This window comes from Brachyistius frenatus, unplaced genomic scaffold (assembly GCF_029030835.1).
Source record: "Brachyistius frenatus isolate BFR_SWC_R1_liver_20210118 unplaced genomic scaffold, ASM2903083v1 Contig_196, whole genome shotgun sequence".
NCBI classification, from domain to species: domain Eukaryota; kingdom Metazoa; phylum Chordata; class Actinopteri; family Embiotocidae; genus Brachyistius; species Brachyistius frenatus.
In genome coordinates, this window is record NW_027210795.1 from 575,539 (window position 1) to 594,487 (window position 18,949).

The 18,949-nt window shown below is 43.0% G+C and overlaps 3 protein-coding genes across 4 annotated transcripts in view; 2 read left to right on the plus strand and 1 right to left on the minus strand.

Annotated features, from left to right (window-relative positions):
• LOC138632847 (inverted formin-2-like) overlaps positions 1-18,949 on the plus strand; it is a 103,991-nt gene that overhangs the window by 67,134 nt on the left and 17,908 nt on the right. The window lies entirely within an intron of this gene.
• Positions 1-18,949, minus strand: part of dnajc17 (DnaJ (Hsp40) homolog, subfamily C, member 17) — a 28,685-nt gene that overhangs the window by 6,217 nt on the left and 3,519 nt on the right. The window contains exons 2-10 of the mRNA XM_069718680.1: positions 17,335-17,404; positions 15,831-15,889; positions 15,655-15,742; positions 15,256-15,332; positions 14,485-14,602; positions 13,754-13,803; positions 11,714-11,791; positions 9,471-9,551; positions 8,729-8,848 (exon numbers count right to left, since the gene is read on the minus strand). Of these exons, the coding sequence (XP_069574781.1) occupies positions 8,729-8,848; positions 9,471-9,551; positions 11,714-11,791; positions 13,754-13,803; positions 14,485-14,602; positions 15,256-15,332; positions 15,655-15,742; positions 15,831-15,889; positions 17,335-17,404 (741 nt within the window). The remainder of the gene's footprint in view (positions 1-8,728; positions 8,849-9,470; positions 9,552-11,713; positions 11,792-13,753; positions 13,804-14,484; positions 14,603-15,255; positions 15,333-15,654; positions 15,743-15,830; positions 15,890-17,334; positions 17,405-18,949) is intronic.
• LOC138632835 (cdc42 effector protein 3) lies at positions 512-4,569 on the plus strand. 2 transcript variants are annotated; one of them, XM_069718682.1, is made up of 3 exons: positions 512-1,089; positions 1,171-1,327; positions 2,729-4,569. In XM_069718682.1, the coding sequence occupies exon 3, from the start codon at positions 2,858-2,860 to the stop codon at positions 3,470-3,472; it is 615 nt and encodes a 204-aa protein (XP_069574783.1). In that variant the 5' UTR covers positions 512-1,089; positions 1,171-1,327; positions 2,729-2,857; the 3' UTR covers positions 3,473-4,569. The 2 variants fall into 2 exon arrangements, with proteins under 2 accessions (XP_069574783.1, XP_069574782.1); XM_069718681.1 differs by having other exon boundaries at positions 514-1,089; positions 2,726-4,569.

Genomic DNA, 18,949 nt, shown 5'->3' on the forward strand with positions numbered 1-18,949 from the left:
GCACCCTGCATGTTTAAGATTAGTGAATGAGACAAAGCCGTCAAACTCACGACCTTCTCCTCCCGTCTGCAGGAACACGAGACATATCTGAGCATTATGGCAGAAAAAAACATATTCCAAACAAAAGGATGACAACGAATGATTGTTGGAGCTCAACGATATCTTACTACTTTGCCGTTTTTAACACAAACAAATTCAGCAGTAAAAACAACAACTTGCTGTTCTGACAGGATTTCCATTTCTCTATTGTCATTGCGCTCCATGGCAAAGACAACATGCTGCAGGTGTGAGAATTGGAAACAAGTTGTCTGTCTTGTGAAACAGAGAGCCTGTTCATACATGTCTGTGTGTGATACTGTGCTTTGATTACATTGAGACGCTTATAGGCCTCCAGTCAGGCAGAAGAGCCGCTGGAGTGGGCTGGACTCCGGGGCTTAAACAAGCCAACAGCAGGCAGGAAAGCAGGAAATCAGCAGAGCAGGGGGACAAAGACCTGGAGATTAGAGATTGGTTGACTCCCTCCTCTGGGTGGCTGTCCTGTTTGCTCACCGACTATGACTTCCTTTTTCTTTCACATAAGCACACAAGCGATGAAACACAACCTGTTGCACACAAACCACTCAGCCGCTGGAATAAGTCGCGCGCCGTAGTTTCTGTCTTTCTCAACATCATGGGGATTAAACCGGTCGCTCCTGCTTCGTGCCCACTCGCTCACAGGTGCTGGCTGCAGCCAATCAAGCAGCACAACTTACTGTAACACCTACGACCAAAAAGCCGACTCACTCCACAGACGGGATGACGGGATTATGTAATGTGACGACCGACAAACGGGGATGACGTCAAATATAAAGAATTGAAAAGAAAAAAAAGAAAAAAAAACTGAAGAAAAAGGCTCCACCTGGATGTCTTGCACTCTGACCTCACCTGGCTTATCATTAAGGCAAAGAGGACTTTCACCAGCAACACACCTGGAGAGTGCTCTGCAAAGCAAGAAGGAGTTTACACTGGGAAGGATTAGCAAGAAAAAAACAAAAGGATTAAAATATCCAAAGACTGAAAACACTCACTAACGCAGCAGAATAAAGAAAGGTAAGCAGCAGTCTCTCAATATTGTCTTTGCAGTTGTAACGGAGCGAGAATATAACTTTAACTCTGTTTCTCTGTCTCAAGGCTGAGCGGTGAGGTCGTCTCTGAAACAACTGACAAGCCCCATCATGTCAAGGAAGCATTTCTCAGGGCGTGCAGGTAGACGCAGCCAAGTTTCCTGACAGAGACGAGTGTGCATCGCAAGGGGATTCAAATATCCCGTGTTTTCTCAGCGAGACAGGTAAGAAGTAACGCATCGGTCGTCATCTATTTCCCGGTTATTGATGTTTCTAGAACAACCGCACGAGACGGGAAAATGCTCTAATCAGGTGCATGTAGGCCGTGGTGAAAAGGTTTCATCGGACATATTCCTTAACCGTCTCGAAGATGTATCTTTAATGGCGGCATTAAGGGAGATCATTAAGATTGTGTTTCTTGGCCAATCTGTTTTAAGGGGGTTCTTTAGTTTTAACTTGGCCATGAAGTGTTTCCCGAACATGATACTCGTGGCTGAAATCCTAAAGACTCCTCCTCGGCCAAACTTACATGTCTGGGAAGGAATGCTGTTATGTCCACGCTCTCCAATCTCCCGCTGCTACTAAAGTGCCGATAAAACCTTTACAGGCCAACAAAACCTGTTTGCTGAAGTGGCTTACAAATTTACAGAGTGAGTGTTTCAAGTCACGAACACAGATTTGATGTCGGCGAAGCTGTTGGAGACTGTAAAATCACAGACACTGGGCAGATTATCTAATCGACGTGCCTGCGTTCATAAACCGGGTTCTGTTTTACTCAATACAATGATTACATGTCACGGAATGCAAAAGGTTTTTTTGGTGTTTTTTTTGTTTTTTTATGAAGCTTGACTTTAATTTCAAGAGTTTCACTATCGTTTCATTTTGACCATGTTTTCTTTTTGTCAGGGGAAATGAAATTATAATTAAATAAAATCCCCAAACTAGATTACAGAATTTATTTTGAAATATAATAAGAGTGTGTTGATGTTTATGGAATAACCATATTTCATTTGACTTTATTAACTTCCACATCCAGTCACTACATAACTCTCATACCGCGGCAAAATAAACGATCTGCATCCCAGTTATTTGTATTTCCCAGAAAATCATAAACATGTGTTTCAAAGTGAAGCTGTTGTCATGATCTTGTGCTTCCAAAACAAAATGTGAAGCGATACAAAACACTGCGTAGAGGATAATTACCATTAGGATTTGGATTTCTGTTGCTCTTGTTACGGGAAGTCTCAAGCAGACTAATGGACTTCCTTTGGACGACCACACCTGCATTTATGGGAATAAACTGTGAGCTGAAAAGCAAATATTTATAAATGATAGCTTCAAAGCATTGTTGGGACATCCCTCTGCTGCCAAATAATGCTGCATTTCATTAAAATAAAATCAAGTGGAGCAGGTGCAATCTTCAAACAATGGCTGCTGATTCTCGTCAAGCCGACAGATACGGTTCAACACTAACAGCTGGTGTTGAATTATATGACAAGGCCTGCTAAAAGGAGGAAACATGGATAATGTGCTGCAGTGGTTTAAGAAATTACCTTCACTGGAAACTTGATATCAAATTACCATTTGTGAATTCTAATTCTCCTTTTTCTTGTGTTTTGTAGCAGATGGCATCATGCTTTTAAGCTTCATCGCTGCCTAAAGATTTACAAAAGAGGAGACAAAAACAAAAACACAAAGACTTCTGAGAATACATAAAAAAGAATAAAAGAAACAACTAGACCCAATCAGCCAAGATGCCACTTCGAACATCATTGTACAGAAAGCCATCCTCTGGTCGTTGGCCGAGCAGGAACCCCAAGCGGAGGGAGGTGCTGTCTGTCAACATGATAAGCCTACCATTGGCTGATTTCCGCCACATCTCTCATATTGGAAATGATGCCCATTCGGACAGCTTTGGAGATCTGTCCTTTCTGAAGATGGACCACAATCTGCTTCTACAAAGCTCCCAGAGCGAGCAGAACCTCTTCCTGGCCTGCTCACCACCTCCAAAGCCCCCCCGTCTGAATCTGGATGAGACCGAGGGTTCGGAAAGCTCCGACTGGCCCGTGGACCTCCAGCACGGTGCCTCCCAGAGGAGGAAGAAATGCAGCTCCATGCCACTGCTGGACAGCGAGGAAGGACACAGAGAGGTGGATGACTACCAAAGAGGGAATATTGTTGCTTGCAGTCAGACTCACAACCCTGGACGGGGCAGCGTGAGCTCAGACAGAGATGGAGACTTTACAGAGAGCTGCGATGAAACTGCTGCACAGCAGAAGGACGAGGACAGCGGCTTTTCGTTCAGCCTGGACCTGGGCCCTTCGATCCTGGACGATGTTCTCCAAGTGATGGACAAACGACACAACTAAACAAGACAGTCGCCACATATTACGGAGAGGCTTCGTCAAAGGATTTGGAACAAGGAGAAGAGGTTCAACTCAACACTTGGAGAGACACTTGATTTTATGGACCAACCAATATCCTAATTAATGTGATCAGCCAAATGGGTCTAAGGGTATCGGTTTCTGTGATCCCGGTGTGCTAAACAGTGACAATGAACACAGATGTACACCCTCTTGTTTTCAAGAGAGCAAGATATTGTGCTCATAAAACTCTGCGGTCCACCGCCTTCGTTAAAAAAATAACCTTAATTCTGCTTGACAAAAGGCAACTACATCAAGTTAATGATCTCTTTGTATTCGCCCCCTGCAGAGGTAGACACAATGATTGAGTTAATAATTGAACTCTATCGGCTATCAAACTGCAAGTTGGACATTTTCACCTTCTTTCACATTTCTCCTTTGCTTTTGTAATCCCTCAAAACCACACAGTCCAGTGCTAAAGACGGCTGTTAGGACTTAAGAGTGTTGTGTTTAAGAAAAGAAAAAGCTACGGCTGGAATCCAAGGTCCTGGAGCTGCGGTGTCTTGGCTCTTGGCGTGCTCGCCAATCCATTGTGCAAAGGGCAATTTTGACTCCGCACGCATCGCAGAGGCCCCACTCAAAGGTAGACCAAGGTACCCCCCATCTCTCATTCCCAACAATGCAGTGAAAACAAACACTTAGCTCTGCTTCCAATAAAAGCCAGCCAGTGGTGGCAGGTTGGGCTACAGACCAAGCCAGGGCCACAGGTCCAAGACCTCAGAAGAAGAAGAAGAAAAAAATAAAGGCAAGAGTAGGTTGTTTTTCTAGCTGCAAATCAGAGGCCGATGCTCTGGTGAGTGGCGCACGAGAAGAAAAGTGGTAAAGGGAAACACGATACTTCCACATATGCAGTGGGTGTCGAGGGAGGAGGACCAGAGACATCCATTACTGCAGCAAAAGTCCTGATGAGGGTTTAAACACTACCTTCTGACCAAACAGACCCCTGACACGTGAAAAATGCATGCTGCATGTCACATATACTGGCACAAAGAGTACAGAGAGATTTAGGGGCATATTCCTCAGAGCTTCAGTCTGGGCCTTAATGGGGGGGGGGGGGGTTGCCATGACAGATTGTGGGACGAACCCACACCCAGTCGAATTCCTAAGTGCCCCATGGATCATGCCACAAAATATACGAGCCTCAAGTGTCCCGCTTCGAGCAATAGATTTAGAAGTCTGTTTGTCCAAACAGAAACGCCGATGTTTGTGGGTACATCAGCACTGTATATCTGTTTTGGCATCTCCCATGTCAAGCTGGATATCACGGCCACTGCTTCTTGTATATGTTATGACAGTAACACATTGTGAAACATTTTTTGCATTGAAAAATGTACTGTTTTGTATTTTGGGCAAGTATAAAAAATAAAAAAATAAAAATTCCAAGAGTGTGGTTTTGTGGGTAGAAGTGTTCGTGTCAACATTTTACAAGAGCTTGAAGGAGACTGTTTACGAACCCTTATGGACTGACATTTACTTGGCTTTTTTAACTTTTGGAGGCACTAGGCCTTGTCTGTCACTTCCATCTGCCAGTTTTCTAGAGAAATTATAGCCTTGGACCATCCAACGCAACAAGCAGCACAATATTATTTCAAGGTGGGGACACGCAAAAGCCTAAATTAGACAAGCTACTCAGGCAGGATTTCATAGTCACAAATCCGACAGTAAAGCGGACTGGTTGGTGTGCAGTGCTCCGAGGAACGTTCAATAAATAACCAGGGTGTGGCAGCAATTTGTAGGATAAGCAGGAAAAGGAGCTATTCATTAACACATACTTCACATTGGACGGTGTTTCCTTTTCTGATGCAATGACCCTTAAACCAGCAACGCCTCATTTGTTCACATGAAAAAGAATAATTGTGCAACATCAGACAGACACCGTGGAAGCTGATTGAGCTACTAAGAAAGGGCAACAAACCTTGAACCTGTAAAACTCATATTTAACTTTTCGTATTGACACACATTATGAAAATATTTCCTCTATTATAGCCTCCAAACTGACATTTGCTGTCTGCCTTTTCTGGAGGAAGCCTTCCTGCAGACGAGAGACCTTGACTTCTCACACACAAGGGCCCTATGTGAAGCATCACACAGACGTAAGCTCAACAAGTGTTCAGCCACAAGGCTGATGTGAGATGAACAAACCTTTAATTGAGCGCAAATTATCTTGTCAGCGCTGCAAAAACCGGCCGAACTGTATCCCGAACACATCTGGTAGCTATTCTCTTCCTCCAAAAATCTAAACGAGCTGTCATTCAGAATCCCAAACCACCTTGTCATCTCACTAAAGAGTAGCTCTTACGAGATTATTTTTTTTTCCCGTCAGTTACTATCTAAAACACTAAAATTATTGTTTTGGCAAATAAAGAGTTGTGTCCTCCTGTAATTGTGTCTCCCAGTACAATCTACTGAAATACTGTATGCTGCAGGGTTTCACATTACAGACAAAAGGGGACTTTGTGAAACTGATATGTTTATGAACTATCATGTATATATATATATATATTATCATCAAGCTGTCAGAGGTTAGGGTCAAAGTCAAACAGCTATCGCCCCTCTCATGATACACACGATGAACTGGGGGTATTTGGGTGGAACTATTTGAAAGATTTGAACAATTTCAAAGTCTGACCACACAATAATCATTATGGCAAAATATTTGTGTCTAAAGAGAAAATGCAAACACATCTATATATGTCAAGCTATTCTAAACCAGGGTCTTTCTTATGAGCTGTGCAGTCTTCTGTTCCTTGAAGCTCCTGGAGCTGGAGGTGATCACAGCTACTCCAAACTCGTGTATCTTCACTACCTGTCTTTTTCTACTCTCCATTAATTAAGTACTGGTAATAATAACAAAACAAAAACAAAAAACAGAAAAAAAATCCCCCCTTCTGGGTGTGTGTGTTTTTTTTTTTTTTCAGATTACAGCAGGCTGCTCGTCTCCCTCGAAGACAGCCACTATTCCTATTAAGAGAGGGGTTCAGGTCAGGGTTGAATATGCCAACAGCATGGTCACATACAGTGAATCCCCTCCAGACACGAGCACTAGCAAACCAACAGGCTGGAAAAACAATCCCAGAATAGCCGATCTGCTGCATCTGGTTTGTGTCGTGACAACCCTGCGATGACTGTCTGGCTCGAGATGGAAGAGACAGGCATAGAGAGCTCAAATATAAATCCTTTACGATAGATTCACTTTGAATACTGTGGCATGTTAAACTGCGCAATAAACCCTGAGTCACGCCGTAGTGATTAATGATGGCATCATATCTCCGGAGACACAAACATCACGTCTGGTAGGGACAAAGCTCAGATGAATTACTAGTCAGACTCTGTTATCCATACAGTCGGCCACACGTGAAATACTCTTTTTGATGCAGCATCTATTTACAGCTCTCCGTAAAGACTGAACTTGCAAGTCCTGTATTTATGTCCTGAACTGTCTCCACACGGGCCACAATTATCATAAAACAACTGTTCACTATTTCACCACAGGTTCTTTGAGGTAGCAGACTGTCTTCAGCATTCACTGCGATTTGCAAATTTGTACAATACTTTGCTGAAAGAAATGTTTACACTTATGAGAAAATCTTAAAAGTGTCTTTTCTGAACCTCCTCATTCCCTAGACTCAAATTATGACAGTTCATTACTTTAAGGGTTGAAGACACAACAAAGAACAATCTGGAGATGAAACTACATTCTTTCCCAAACAAAACAAATGGTCAGGAGTAATGGGAGCAATTCCACAGTGTAGAATTTTTTTTTTAATATCCATGGTGAGAAAAACTGGGTGACTGCAGGAGGGTCGATTATAAATCATGTCATATCTGCTTTCTGGACAAGCGGAACAAAAACAGCCGGCGGGTGGACAGGTCTAACACGCCACGGGAAAGTTAGTCATGTTCAAGGTCTGTGGACCTTGCGTGGGGGGTTTTCATGGGGATTTTGTGCCCCCCACACTCCATTAGACCCCTCACATTGGCCCCACAGAGATGGAACTGAAGTTGATGCTGAAGTCATCCGTGTCTCTGAGCTCCGTGCAGTGAGACTCCGACTCTCTGAGCGACTTTGCTTGCATTGATGAGGTTAAAGAAGCAAGACCTCACCCAGCCTGCTCCTATGTGACCACAGCTGGCTGACGGTGCAGCACTACGCTGGGACAGACAACACAGAAGGGATCAGATTTTTAGATCCCAGATAGAGTCAGAGAAGACGGACCTCCGTGGCTCGGGCTTCTAATTACCTCCATGTCTCTTTCTGAAATGTCCCTCCCCGATGTCAACCGACCTCAAGCCAGCTGTGGATGAACACTACTAATATCTACACTGGATCATCCATGATGTCATGAGGGAGAAGTATTCTCACTGCAGGCGTATTTGAAAATTACCCAGCTATAGTTATGTTTTCATTCTCAGCTGCAGGACCAAAAAAAAACAAAAAGATGAAGCAATCAGCTTTGAATATTTGTAGAGCAAACCCGGTTACCATAATAATATTTAAGGAGATTAGTGTGACAAGTCCCAGTGTGCAGGCTCAGATGCGAGCCCTCAGTCGGGGGTCAAAGACCCCACACTGGGTTGAGGGGTGAAACCCAGTTCAGCAGCAGCTCTGGAGACACAGATAGGTAGAAGAAGAAAGTCTAACGACAGGAAAACTTATATAAACCTCAGGTAAAGAAACAAAATGCAGATGGCGGGAAAAATATCGCTTCATATTAATCTAATGTCTACGTCATTCTTAATCTAAGAGAGCGTTTTACTATAACTAGCAATACAGAGAGTGACTTGGCACCTCTCCAGGCTTTTATTCTCCCGTGCCAGGCTGGCATTACTGCACCCTGCTGCTCCTGAGCTGCTGTATAAAGTGCAGCATTCCTGGGGTCTTCCAGGTCATTTCTGTTAATGAGCCGTCGACTAGGGGCTTTGGGCCGGTGCCGGGCCAGCGCCGCGCCACTCCAACAAAAATAAACCAAGGTCCATTTAACCAAACACGTTGTTCTAGGCCAGATGAAGAGAGCGCAGGCACCGGGGCATCATATGCACCACTGATACGGAAATAAAAGCTCAGAACATTTACATACCTCCCTTTGTGGGCAGTGTTTAGGTGAGAGTATTTGTGTTGGAGGCAGAGTAAATGAGGAGATTTTATAACATAGGGCTGACGTGCTTTGTGAGAACAAATGCATTATCGTGTTATACAAGTACCTGTGAATGCATGAACGGGCCAGATTGAGATGCCGCGGCAACAACCTCAGGCTGTCCTTCGAGCCATGAAATCTTCAAGGGGTTTCCGCTCAGGCCGCTTTCATTCTTAAGAGCCAGCTCCTAACAAAAACAAAATAATCTGTGAATGGAAATTCAGTATTTTATTAGGACATAAAAAAAAACTCTTTCCTTGTCCTGAGTTGTTATGTATCCTTATTACATGTGGGCATCTGTACAGAAGATATAAAACATATGAAAAAGACATGGACAAAGGTAAATTGTATAACTCCAGGCTGGGACTTGGAGATGGGCAGGAAGGGACCACAGAACCTGTGCCCAGATGCCAGCTAGACTGGCAGACATGTTCTCTGGAGGGAAACCACATGTTGTGATGAAGAAACCACAACAACAACGTGCAGCATCGCGACGAAGGGCCCAAGGTGCCAGACAGTGAGGAACAATAAGACGGTTTATGTCCGTCCGTCTGTCCAGTGGTTCCCATCAGCAGAGAGATCGCCGCAGTACAGAATGATTAAAACAACAGTTGAGGTCACAGAGACCGTCCCGAAGCTTAGAAGGCGATGACAGGTGTCCGTCTTCGTCATAATAAAACTCAGCAGGTGACCTGAGACTTTGAGGCAAGTCAAGAGGTTTCAGGTTCTATGCAAATGTCTCCCTTGGAGAGTTTCATTGTTGAACAAACACAGCGAGGACACAGACTGAGGAAGACTTATGTACTTACAGATGCTCTCACAGTTGCATATTCAACCACAGCACTTCCTCTCTTCTTACTCGATACGATCACATTCAAAACATCCCCGTACTAGAAGTGAGACATAGGAGAAGAAAAACAAAAAAAGAGTCAAGAGTAAGAAGAAGAAAGTTGCATAACATTTTGAATTAATATTTCCTTTCTCAACACAATACATAACCATGAAAACAAAAAGCATATGCAGACACAAAATTTAAAAACAGCGGTGAATATAACAGACTTTAATGTGCTCGTTTATTAGTCCTAATGGTAGGGTTTGCATGTTAGGGCCCGAGAACGTAACATTACAAGGAAAATTCAAATGAAAAGCAGCTGTGTCCTGTGGCCAACTGAAACCTCCCTCTGACATCTCAAGAAAGAAAAGAAGCAAAACTGGACATCAATATTTGAGCTACTTTTTGTTCAGTGACAAAATGTGATAAACAGTATTTTAAGCATGAAGACTGAAGTTAGATGTTTTTCTCGTATTCAACTCCTACTGTGACAAATCCTCACAGAGAGGAGAGGTCGGCCATAAAGAGGAGCTCAGCGAAGCCCATCTGATCCATATCTATATATCTATCCTAATCTATATTAGAGATGGCGATAAGGCGCAGGTAATTATCACACCTTAGCAGCGGGGTGGGGGGGACCTGATCCCTATTGAAGACCATGAAGCGCAGACCAAAGGGAGTTTTTAAATTCCTTATAGTTAGGTTAGGTGTATCATCGACAACCGAGGCTTCTTCGTCGTTAACCTCCTTCTGGCTAAAGTTGGGCTTGTGAACAAAGTGTAGGAGGGTCATTGCCTTTGAGATTCTCTTGGTGGAAAGATTGAGCTTTCTGGGAACGGAAAACTCCAGGAATGCTGATGCTTACTAAAGACACTGTGGAGCAAGCCAACAGTGACAAAGGAGACTCTCAGAAGGCCCACGTTTCATAAAATATAAATATCTTAACATATTTCTACCCCCTTAAATGAAGATGTATTATTTTAAGCAGCCAAAGTACACAAATCCACACACGTACGCCTTCACATATTCACATAACCACACTCGTTTTCCCACACAACCGTGGCTATTTCTACGAGCCCAAACCATTAAGTGTCACTCATTGGAGTCTGCCATATCAAACAGCTTCTTTTTTTTTTTTTCCCCTAACAAGTATTCCCAATGCTTAAGACTTTAAAAGGAGTAGTCCTTTTTTTCCCCAAACTTTTTACTCCCTCCTTGGACCGTATTGATTGCATGCGTGCAGAAGACAAATTCAAATGCTATTTTCTGGCCGACTTGACGTCACTGACACTCGCCCTCTCTTCATTTCAGGCCAACCTATGCCCCACCAAAGAGCCCCTGTGACGGTCCATGGCATAAGGTGGAACTGCGTTGCATGAGAAGAGCACATTTCCTAATACCTCCTTTGGCACTGCTTAATCACTTGGTAGAGGGGCACAAACAATGGTGTGTATGGCTTTAAAAGGGCACAACAACATTGCCCTCAGCACTTTCACTGCAACAAAACTTAATGGGCCTTATTTAAGGGGAGGAATAAAACCATCTACAGCACTGATGTCATGCAGACCTCAAATATGGCTGGACTCTGCAGGCAGGTTTGTTACAGTGGATCTGAGCATAGAGATAAAATTCTATCATTATACATGTGATATTATCCTATGATGATGACTATATATATATATATATATATATATATATAACCAATAATATAATCCAATAACTTGGAGGATTCCGAAAAATCTTGAATTTTCCAAGTCGTAGTTACAACCTGAACATCGATGTGACCATCATCCAGGCTGTAACATGACAAACAAGTGTTCTCTGTGTTTTAAAGCATTTAGAATATATACTGTATGTATATATATATATTTAAATATATATAAATATATATTTCCTGAAAATTTACTTCAGAAACCTTTACTAGATGGGGAGCTTTATATTTTTTGGTGATCCGTTCAATTAAATGCCTCACGTTAAAAGTACTGCAAAAATCCCATAAACCACTTCTGCTGTTTAATTTACAACATCGCCTGTATTGGTAATACAACCAGATATATTGCAAAGGGTAGCTATTTCACAAGTCTCAAGGTAGCTCAACCCAAAATGTTACCTTACTGTAACTCTGGTGTATTAAAAAAAAAAAAAAATACATGTTTTGCTGAATAAATGATCGGTCTTGTAGCCCTGCAGCACGACTTATTTGATTTTCAGGATGTCCACCTTTTGAAGAAGTTTAAACAGAATGTCTTGAGAGTAGCCTCCATTCGTCTCGTCATCTTTTTTACACTTCCACTTCAACTGCAAGACAGAAAGAGAAAGAAGAGAGAAATGAGAAGCCAATATTAGTCATGAGAACTTTCAAGAACTAAAGACGTGCATGATAATGTCTAATCGTTAAACCACAACTGATTAAACTCAGCTGACGAGGAGACAAAGCATGCCAGACAGGCTCGGCTCTGATGAGACACAGATTACTAGAAACCGTGAGGACAGACTGCAGCTACGGGAGAAAGACATTAATACGCTTTTTGGAACATCATCAGGGCACCACCTGTAAGACCTGCAGTCAATTTCCATTCGTACTGAGGGTGCCGGACAAATGGGTGAAACTTAACACATGGACCTGTGGACCACAGAGTACATGGTGACTCACCTGGTTCACCATCACTCCCCAGAATAAAGACCCAACACTAGACAAAGCCATCACAAAGTAATCCAAGGCAGATTGATGCCCGAGGTGCTGTGTCACGGGCAAAAACAGAGGAAGTCCTCCTCTGCTGTGTCTCTATTTGAACCGTGGTTAACTTATTTACTTATGTAACCATGTTTCTGTGTGTATTTACTTAAAACGTGATACCTGTCATATTCTGCTGTTACACAAATGACTGTTGAACTATTTTCTGCATACGAACAGCTTCCACAAAAAGCAATAATATCATTTATCCCACTTTCTTACTCGCTTGGAGTCCCGTAACTAAATGTCGATGTGAGTTCCCGAACTACGAATGAGATATGTTGTGCAACTTATCATGTCCGTGTACAAAGCACGGCAGAATCCAGCCAATATCAAAGCCTAAAGTAATATTATAAATGACAAGAACAAAGTGTTGCTTCAGCTCCAGCATTGTACTGTAGAGAAACAGGATTTCTCAGAAGTCCACGTAGCACTTTTACCAACAATTACATTCTCTTTCCAACAGCAGTCAGATGACCTCCTCAACCAGTCATCTTTGAATAAAATATTAAAGTATTAGTATGATGTGGTTTTAGTCCACAACACTGACATACTGCTGAGTTTGCTCATAGCTTAAATAAACATACAGATAAGAAAGACATTAGTGGAAACAACCCAAATGGCTCCTTCTGCTTCTGTTTACCAACTTAGTGAAAATTACAGAACTGGCACAATATCAAAAGTCCCTGAATTTTGTATGAAGGCCTCACTGATTTATTAAATAACATGTTAAGTCTTTCAGTGAATAATTTAGCTAAAATGAATGAATCTAACATTCCTAGACAGTTTATAAAATCCAATTAACTTTGAATAGTAAGAGGCACTTTGAATAAAATGTAGGAATTCCAAAGAAAACATGGTTCTAGTTTGAAGTTTAAATATTTTGTGCCACATTATTGTTTAAAGAAATTCAGATGTATTTGATGTAGAAATTCATCATTAACAACATGTAAAACCTGAAATTACAAATGATTTTCAGTTGCACACAGGACTCGGCAGCCTCTGAAATATATCTAAGCAGGAACATTCCCATGTCCATGAACGTGATTTGTAACGCTGTCAGTCTGGCTGCTGTTTGTTTTTTTAACTGAACACATAAACGTCAGGGAATACGCTGCTGCACTCGATGGCTATCAACTTTTAAAACCAGATTTAATGTCTAAACACATTAGCTAACATCCCCAGTGTCCATTAATACATGCAAACTCTGCCATTTTCAGGCGGAAATATAATAAGCCTCCTCTTGGCACAGGTTCTGGTCTCTTGACGCTATTGTGCCTACTCTGGAGGAATGAGCGTTAGAACAGCATGTGTGCTTGGTGGTGAGACGGTGTATGTGGTCTCCAAAATAATGAATCACAAATGGCTGAAAAGTTTTTTCAAACTCCCCACTGAGGTTCTGCCTGCACTCGGATGGAGCACTTCCTCCGGAGAGAACATCTCTTTTCCATCTTCCTGCAACCCTCACCCTGATCTCTTTTCACAGGCTTGTGCCCTGACTAAAAAAAAAATAATGAAAACTTTACCTTCAGTTTGGGGGTAACATTGCTTTTGGAACATCTCTCCACTCCTGAGTCTGAAAATAAGCAGTGAGGGGAAGATGAGACAGTGAAAAAAAACAAAGAAGAAATTGTTTTGCTGAAATATGGTACTCCAGATAGCAGTCAAGGGACTCCGGGAGATGGACAGCAATTTTAGAATGGTTGTCACCTGGTAAATGGATGATCCAGGGGAGGGCTGAGTGCGTGCAAATGGAGGAGACTTAGAAGATGTGCTGACCGTGCATGAGTAATTGTGCAGCCACAAAAAAGGGGGTCTAGTTTAAAGCCAAGACTCAGTATTTCCCTTAAATCTCCACACTTTCATAGACTTTTAATGCAAAAAAACAGTATCAAGAGGTTGAAGGTTTGATATGTGTGTGTGTGTGTGTGTGTGTGTGTGTGTGTGTGTGTGTGTGTGTGTGTGTGTGTGTGTGTGTGTGTGTGTGTGTGTGTGTGTGTGTGTGTGTGTGTGTGTGTGTGTGTGTGTGTGTGTGTGTGTGTGTGTGTGCGGCATTCATATGCTACATTGCCAAGTTGCGTTACTGCCAAGAAAGCCGTCTTCAAATCGAAGTTCAGTTATTGTTATGGTCTATTGTGTGAGTAATCGTTGGTGGCTGCTGCGGTCGGACAGACAGCACGATAGCTGGGAAACATGGGGGACACTTAAATGGGGGTTTCGGGACAGTTTGGGGTCTCCAGCTCAGACGTAGACGTACATCTCTGTGTGTCGTCTCCCGTTCGTTGCTGTGCTTCTCTTTCTCTCTGGATCTGCTCTCTGATGAGCTTCTGTTCCTCTTCAAGCTGCCGGGATCCTTCCTCCCTCAAGCGGGCGATCTTGGGAGGAAAAAAAGGCACACGTATGATACATTAATGACTGCAATCGAATATTTTAAGACAAACATTGATGCGTGTATATCAGCTTGATCAGCTCTCCCACTCTGCTGTGTTTCCAGGAGAGTGTGCAAACTACCTCATTTTATCGCAGGACAGTAACGCTCCGATGAAGACAGAAAATGGAACAGTGCCACCTGTTGGTTCGTCTCTGTTATTCATGGCACGTTGCCTCGTATTTACATGCATTAAGCACACTGACCACATGCCATGACTCACCTTGGAAGCACGCACACCGTGTTTATTTATCATTGGCATTCTGAACAAACTGCATCCAGTCATGCAATATCACCTAATGGGCCGGCTGATAATTAAGATGTATCTGTGGAAAAAAAAACCTTCTCTCAGATAAAGTCTTTGTTCTTGACCCAAGTCTTTGGAAGATTTCAACTTAATCAGGAGGGAGGATTTGACGAAAAACAGGTTTAAAGCACCTGGGAGTGCTCCAGTTTCCTGGATGCACTGGAAAACCTTGTTCCCAGTGCACGGCTGACGCCTACAGTATAGGGAAGTTTTTATTTTAAATAGTCTGCGTCCTCTCCAGGCAATACGTGGAGCAGTATCATCTCTTAAATGATTTCCATAAATTGCCTTACCTCTTCTTCAAGGGTTCTAGTGTTTTGCACCTCCTCCTGGGTCTGAGCTTCTGCTTGTCGCTCTCTGGTCTCCAAGTCTGTCATAACAACACACACACAGAAGAGTCCGTACCTCCGACATATACTGAATCTCTTCTCCACGAGGAAACAAACAAAGCTGTGCTAAATAAACTGATTAGTTTGGAACAGTTTCTATTATTTGATTTCAACCCACACAGCTTTCCCAGCACCATAAAAAAAAAAAAACCATTGTTGCGTTGATCCTGGAATATGTTTAATAAAAACAGATTTTAATATATATACACACATATATATATATATATATATATATAAAACACAATACAATAAATCAATAAATCAAGATCCCTAAGAAGCTGTAGGATTTGTAAAGGGACTCACCAAGCTTAATTTTCTTTCTTTTATCATCTAATTTCCTGTTTCTTTCTTCTGCTTGTTTCTTGGCAGCACAAATCTTGTCATAGGCAGCCTGGAAGCAGCAATAAACACCAGGATGAATCGTGTCTGAATGTGTAATAGCATCTTTATTACCGGCTCAGAGGCAACAGTTGTCTTACCCTGGCAGCAGCATCCAACAACACCTCCAGAGCCTGAGACAACTGGTGGAAAAGATCCGCTAGAAAGTCGGGATGAGAGAACGGACAACACTGAAAATACTGCAACTGAATTCACACAGAAACCTTTTCTAGGTTGGTTTATTTTTATTTTTGCTTCAGGAACCAATTTTATATGGCAAATCTGGCCTTACAAAAAAAAAAAAAAAATGGCTATAATTTCTCAAAGATGCAATATTTGTAATCTCTATAGAGCACTTCTTCCAAAAAGAGGCATTATGTACATGAATCCTGAAGCTGATGCTGGGACACTGAGACAAACGGAGACATTTCATGCCTTCGACTTTGCCAGAGTTCTCACGAAATCAGTTTCCTCCGACAACACAGCCGTGCATTCCTGTATCCTCTCCCCATCCATCTCCCATTAAGAGCCACTGCCGCAAACACCAATCCCCCCCCCCTCACCAGCTCCTCCCACAAACGGCACACTAGTACAGCACTATACTAGCCAGGCTTAATCATTTACTTATGGGAGGCCTAACAGGCCGATACTGTTTCTCCCTGTGGGGACTGGCAGTGCACACTAACAGAAGGCTCTGGAGATCATGCTGCCAGCAGAGGCGGTCAGGTTACCTACACACATGTAATGGACTGGAATTAAATTTAACTGGGGGGTTGGGAGGGGGGCTGCCATACCCACTAGGCAGCTCAGATTGTCACAACATGTGTGTGTGTGTGTGTGTGTGTGTGTGTGTGTGTATGGGGGGGGGGGTAATATATATCTTCAGTCAGTGAGGAATCATGACCCATAAATCACTGCTTACGTGCACACAACCTTCCCCTGTGGGGCAGCATGTCCTCAGACTCGCTCTGCTCTCGTGCGATAGAGACCGAGTCTGTCCGTGTGCGGGTTTAAGTGCTGAGGCCCTCCAAACCGCTTCTTTTCCATTTCTGGGAAACCGACCCCCTGCTTTTGTATTATCCCTCCCAACCCTACCAATTTCCCTTTTTTTTTTTCCTGACATAATCAGGAATTGTCTGAACCGTCCAGAAACCACATAAACCTCACTTGAAAACATACCTCATGATCAGCCTTTTGTCCAAGGTGCTTTTTTTTAAAATTTTATTCTCTTATTGACAAAATGCTACACTGCGATTTCCTGGTCCAAATTGTTGACATGCTGGCTGACAACAGGCTTCGGGAGGACTCATGAGCTGGAGGAGGATGAAGTGTGGAAACACTGGTGGTGACGGTGGTGTTGTCTCGCTAGAAAGCCGATGGGAGAAAAAAAGGCGCTGGTCTTCGTGCAACGGAGTGACGTGGCAAAGCCAAGTTGAACTTGCCGAGAGTGAAACTCAAAAGCATTCTTTTTTTGTTTTGTTCTGGAGCTCGATGGCAACTCGGTCAGATGATTAAAAGGAATTACTCGGAAAACAACGGCAGAGGTCCGGGGCTCAGAAAGGAGACGAGGTGGTGAGAGACCAACTGAATAACTGGCTCGCTCACCTGCTTTTGGGTTGTCTGGGTTCTTGTCCGGATGGCACGTCAAGGCTTTTTGACGATAAGCTTTCTTTATCTGGAAGAGAAACAGGAAAATTAAAAAGGTGCTGATCAGGACATAAAATGAATGACTCTTCCATGGCGCAGACTTTGGGCATGATGTAGAGGTTAAATTCTTACTCTCAATAAATTATCTTTATCCTGTCGTCTTTGGCCAGAAAACCAAAGCCTGAATAACAAATGATGCTCCCATTGAAATAATGGCAACGATGGTAACATGAACACATTTGGGGTGAAATGAGGCCTGCATTTGAACAAAAATCTGGGACGGTATTGTTTGGATGAGATCAACACCTGAGCTGATCCTCTGCTTCGCGTCCTCTTGACATGTTGTTAATGGCGTCGAACCAACGTGGCGAATTATCCAATTCCAAACTATTCTCAGGCCCGCTGCAACTTTGCAAGATAAATGTGGCCCGAGCTGCAAACCTAGTATTCGTCCATCTTTAGTCCAACAATATTGAATAAAGATGTCACAAAATGTTACAAAAACATACACAAACAGACGGCTGCCATTACTGTTTTAGGCTGGCAGTCAGAACCCGGGGGGGGAGGGCTAAACAATACTTTGGTGTATTGCAATGTCATGTGAGGTTTTAGTTATAGCTGATTTTCTAACTCTGGGTCACTGCTTGGCATGTTAACCATTCATTGGTCCTTCAAGGGGCCAGTTAATGACAAGGTGGTTTTCATTAGATGTCTGCTGCTTTAGCGAAAGAAGGGAAGCGGGAAAAGTTTCCGTGGAGGCCAGAGGGGGCTGCAGAGCGCAGCACCGAAGCTTTCTGCCTGGGAGCTCCTTTTCTTCGTGTCTGGGAAACGTTTGCATTGGATGCTTTTGTCCTCTGGCGTACGCAGTGTTTCCATGTAAGTTGTTTTGCACAATTTTATCTTTAGAATGAGCGCCAAAGCATTAAGAGCTGACAAAACTCAACTGTGAGGGAACTCAGTAGAAATGGTGTAATCCATCAGCGTCCAGGCTTTTTAACAGCAGCACCAATGAGTCTCCGTGGCATTCAACTTAGACACATTAGGCTGGATGCCAACTGTCCAAGGTACAAGAGCTAAGCCCCAATACTATTATTTGAATCCAACACGCCTCCAGTGAACCCTCCGGAGATTATTGTGACTCACACAGCTCTTAAATGTCACAGGTCCTTTCTTCGCTCTCAACTGGGATTTTTTTTTTTCCCATTATAGCTCCAATGGTAAACACCGACTTGGCTCACTGAAAGGGCTTCAAGAGACTAGATATCATTAAGCGAAATTTAGTCTTGCTACTTGGCACACGGAGCCTTCGTAGAGATCGAGAATGACACGCAGGGCGGTGGACTGGAGCCAAACACATACGCCTACCGTTGGCCTGAGCCTACTTCCCCTGATCAGCCGCCTTCTGCCTCTTTCTCCCCATCATAGCTCTGTCCAAAAATCTCTCCAAAGCCTCGTAGTGAAGCACAAGGAAAACTCAAAAGTCAAGTTAAAAAAAAAAAATACCGTCATTCATCCGTAAACAATCGAATGAAATGGTGTTCATCTCCGGGATCAAGAGCAACAACGCAAGAAA

Bases quoted from the DNA above. Each gene is read 5' to 3' on its own strand.
- LOC138632835 (XM_069718682.1), top strand. From the start codon at position 2,858: ATGCCACTTCGAACATCATTGTACAGAAAGCCATCCTCTGGTCGTTGG.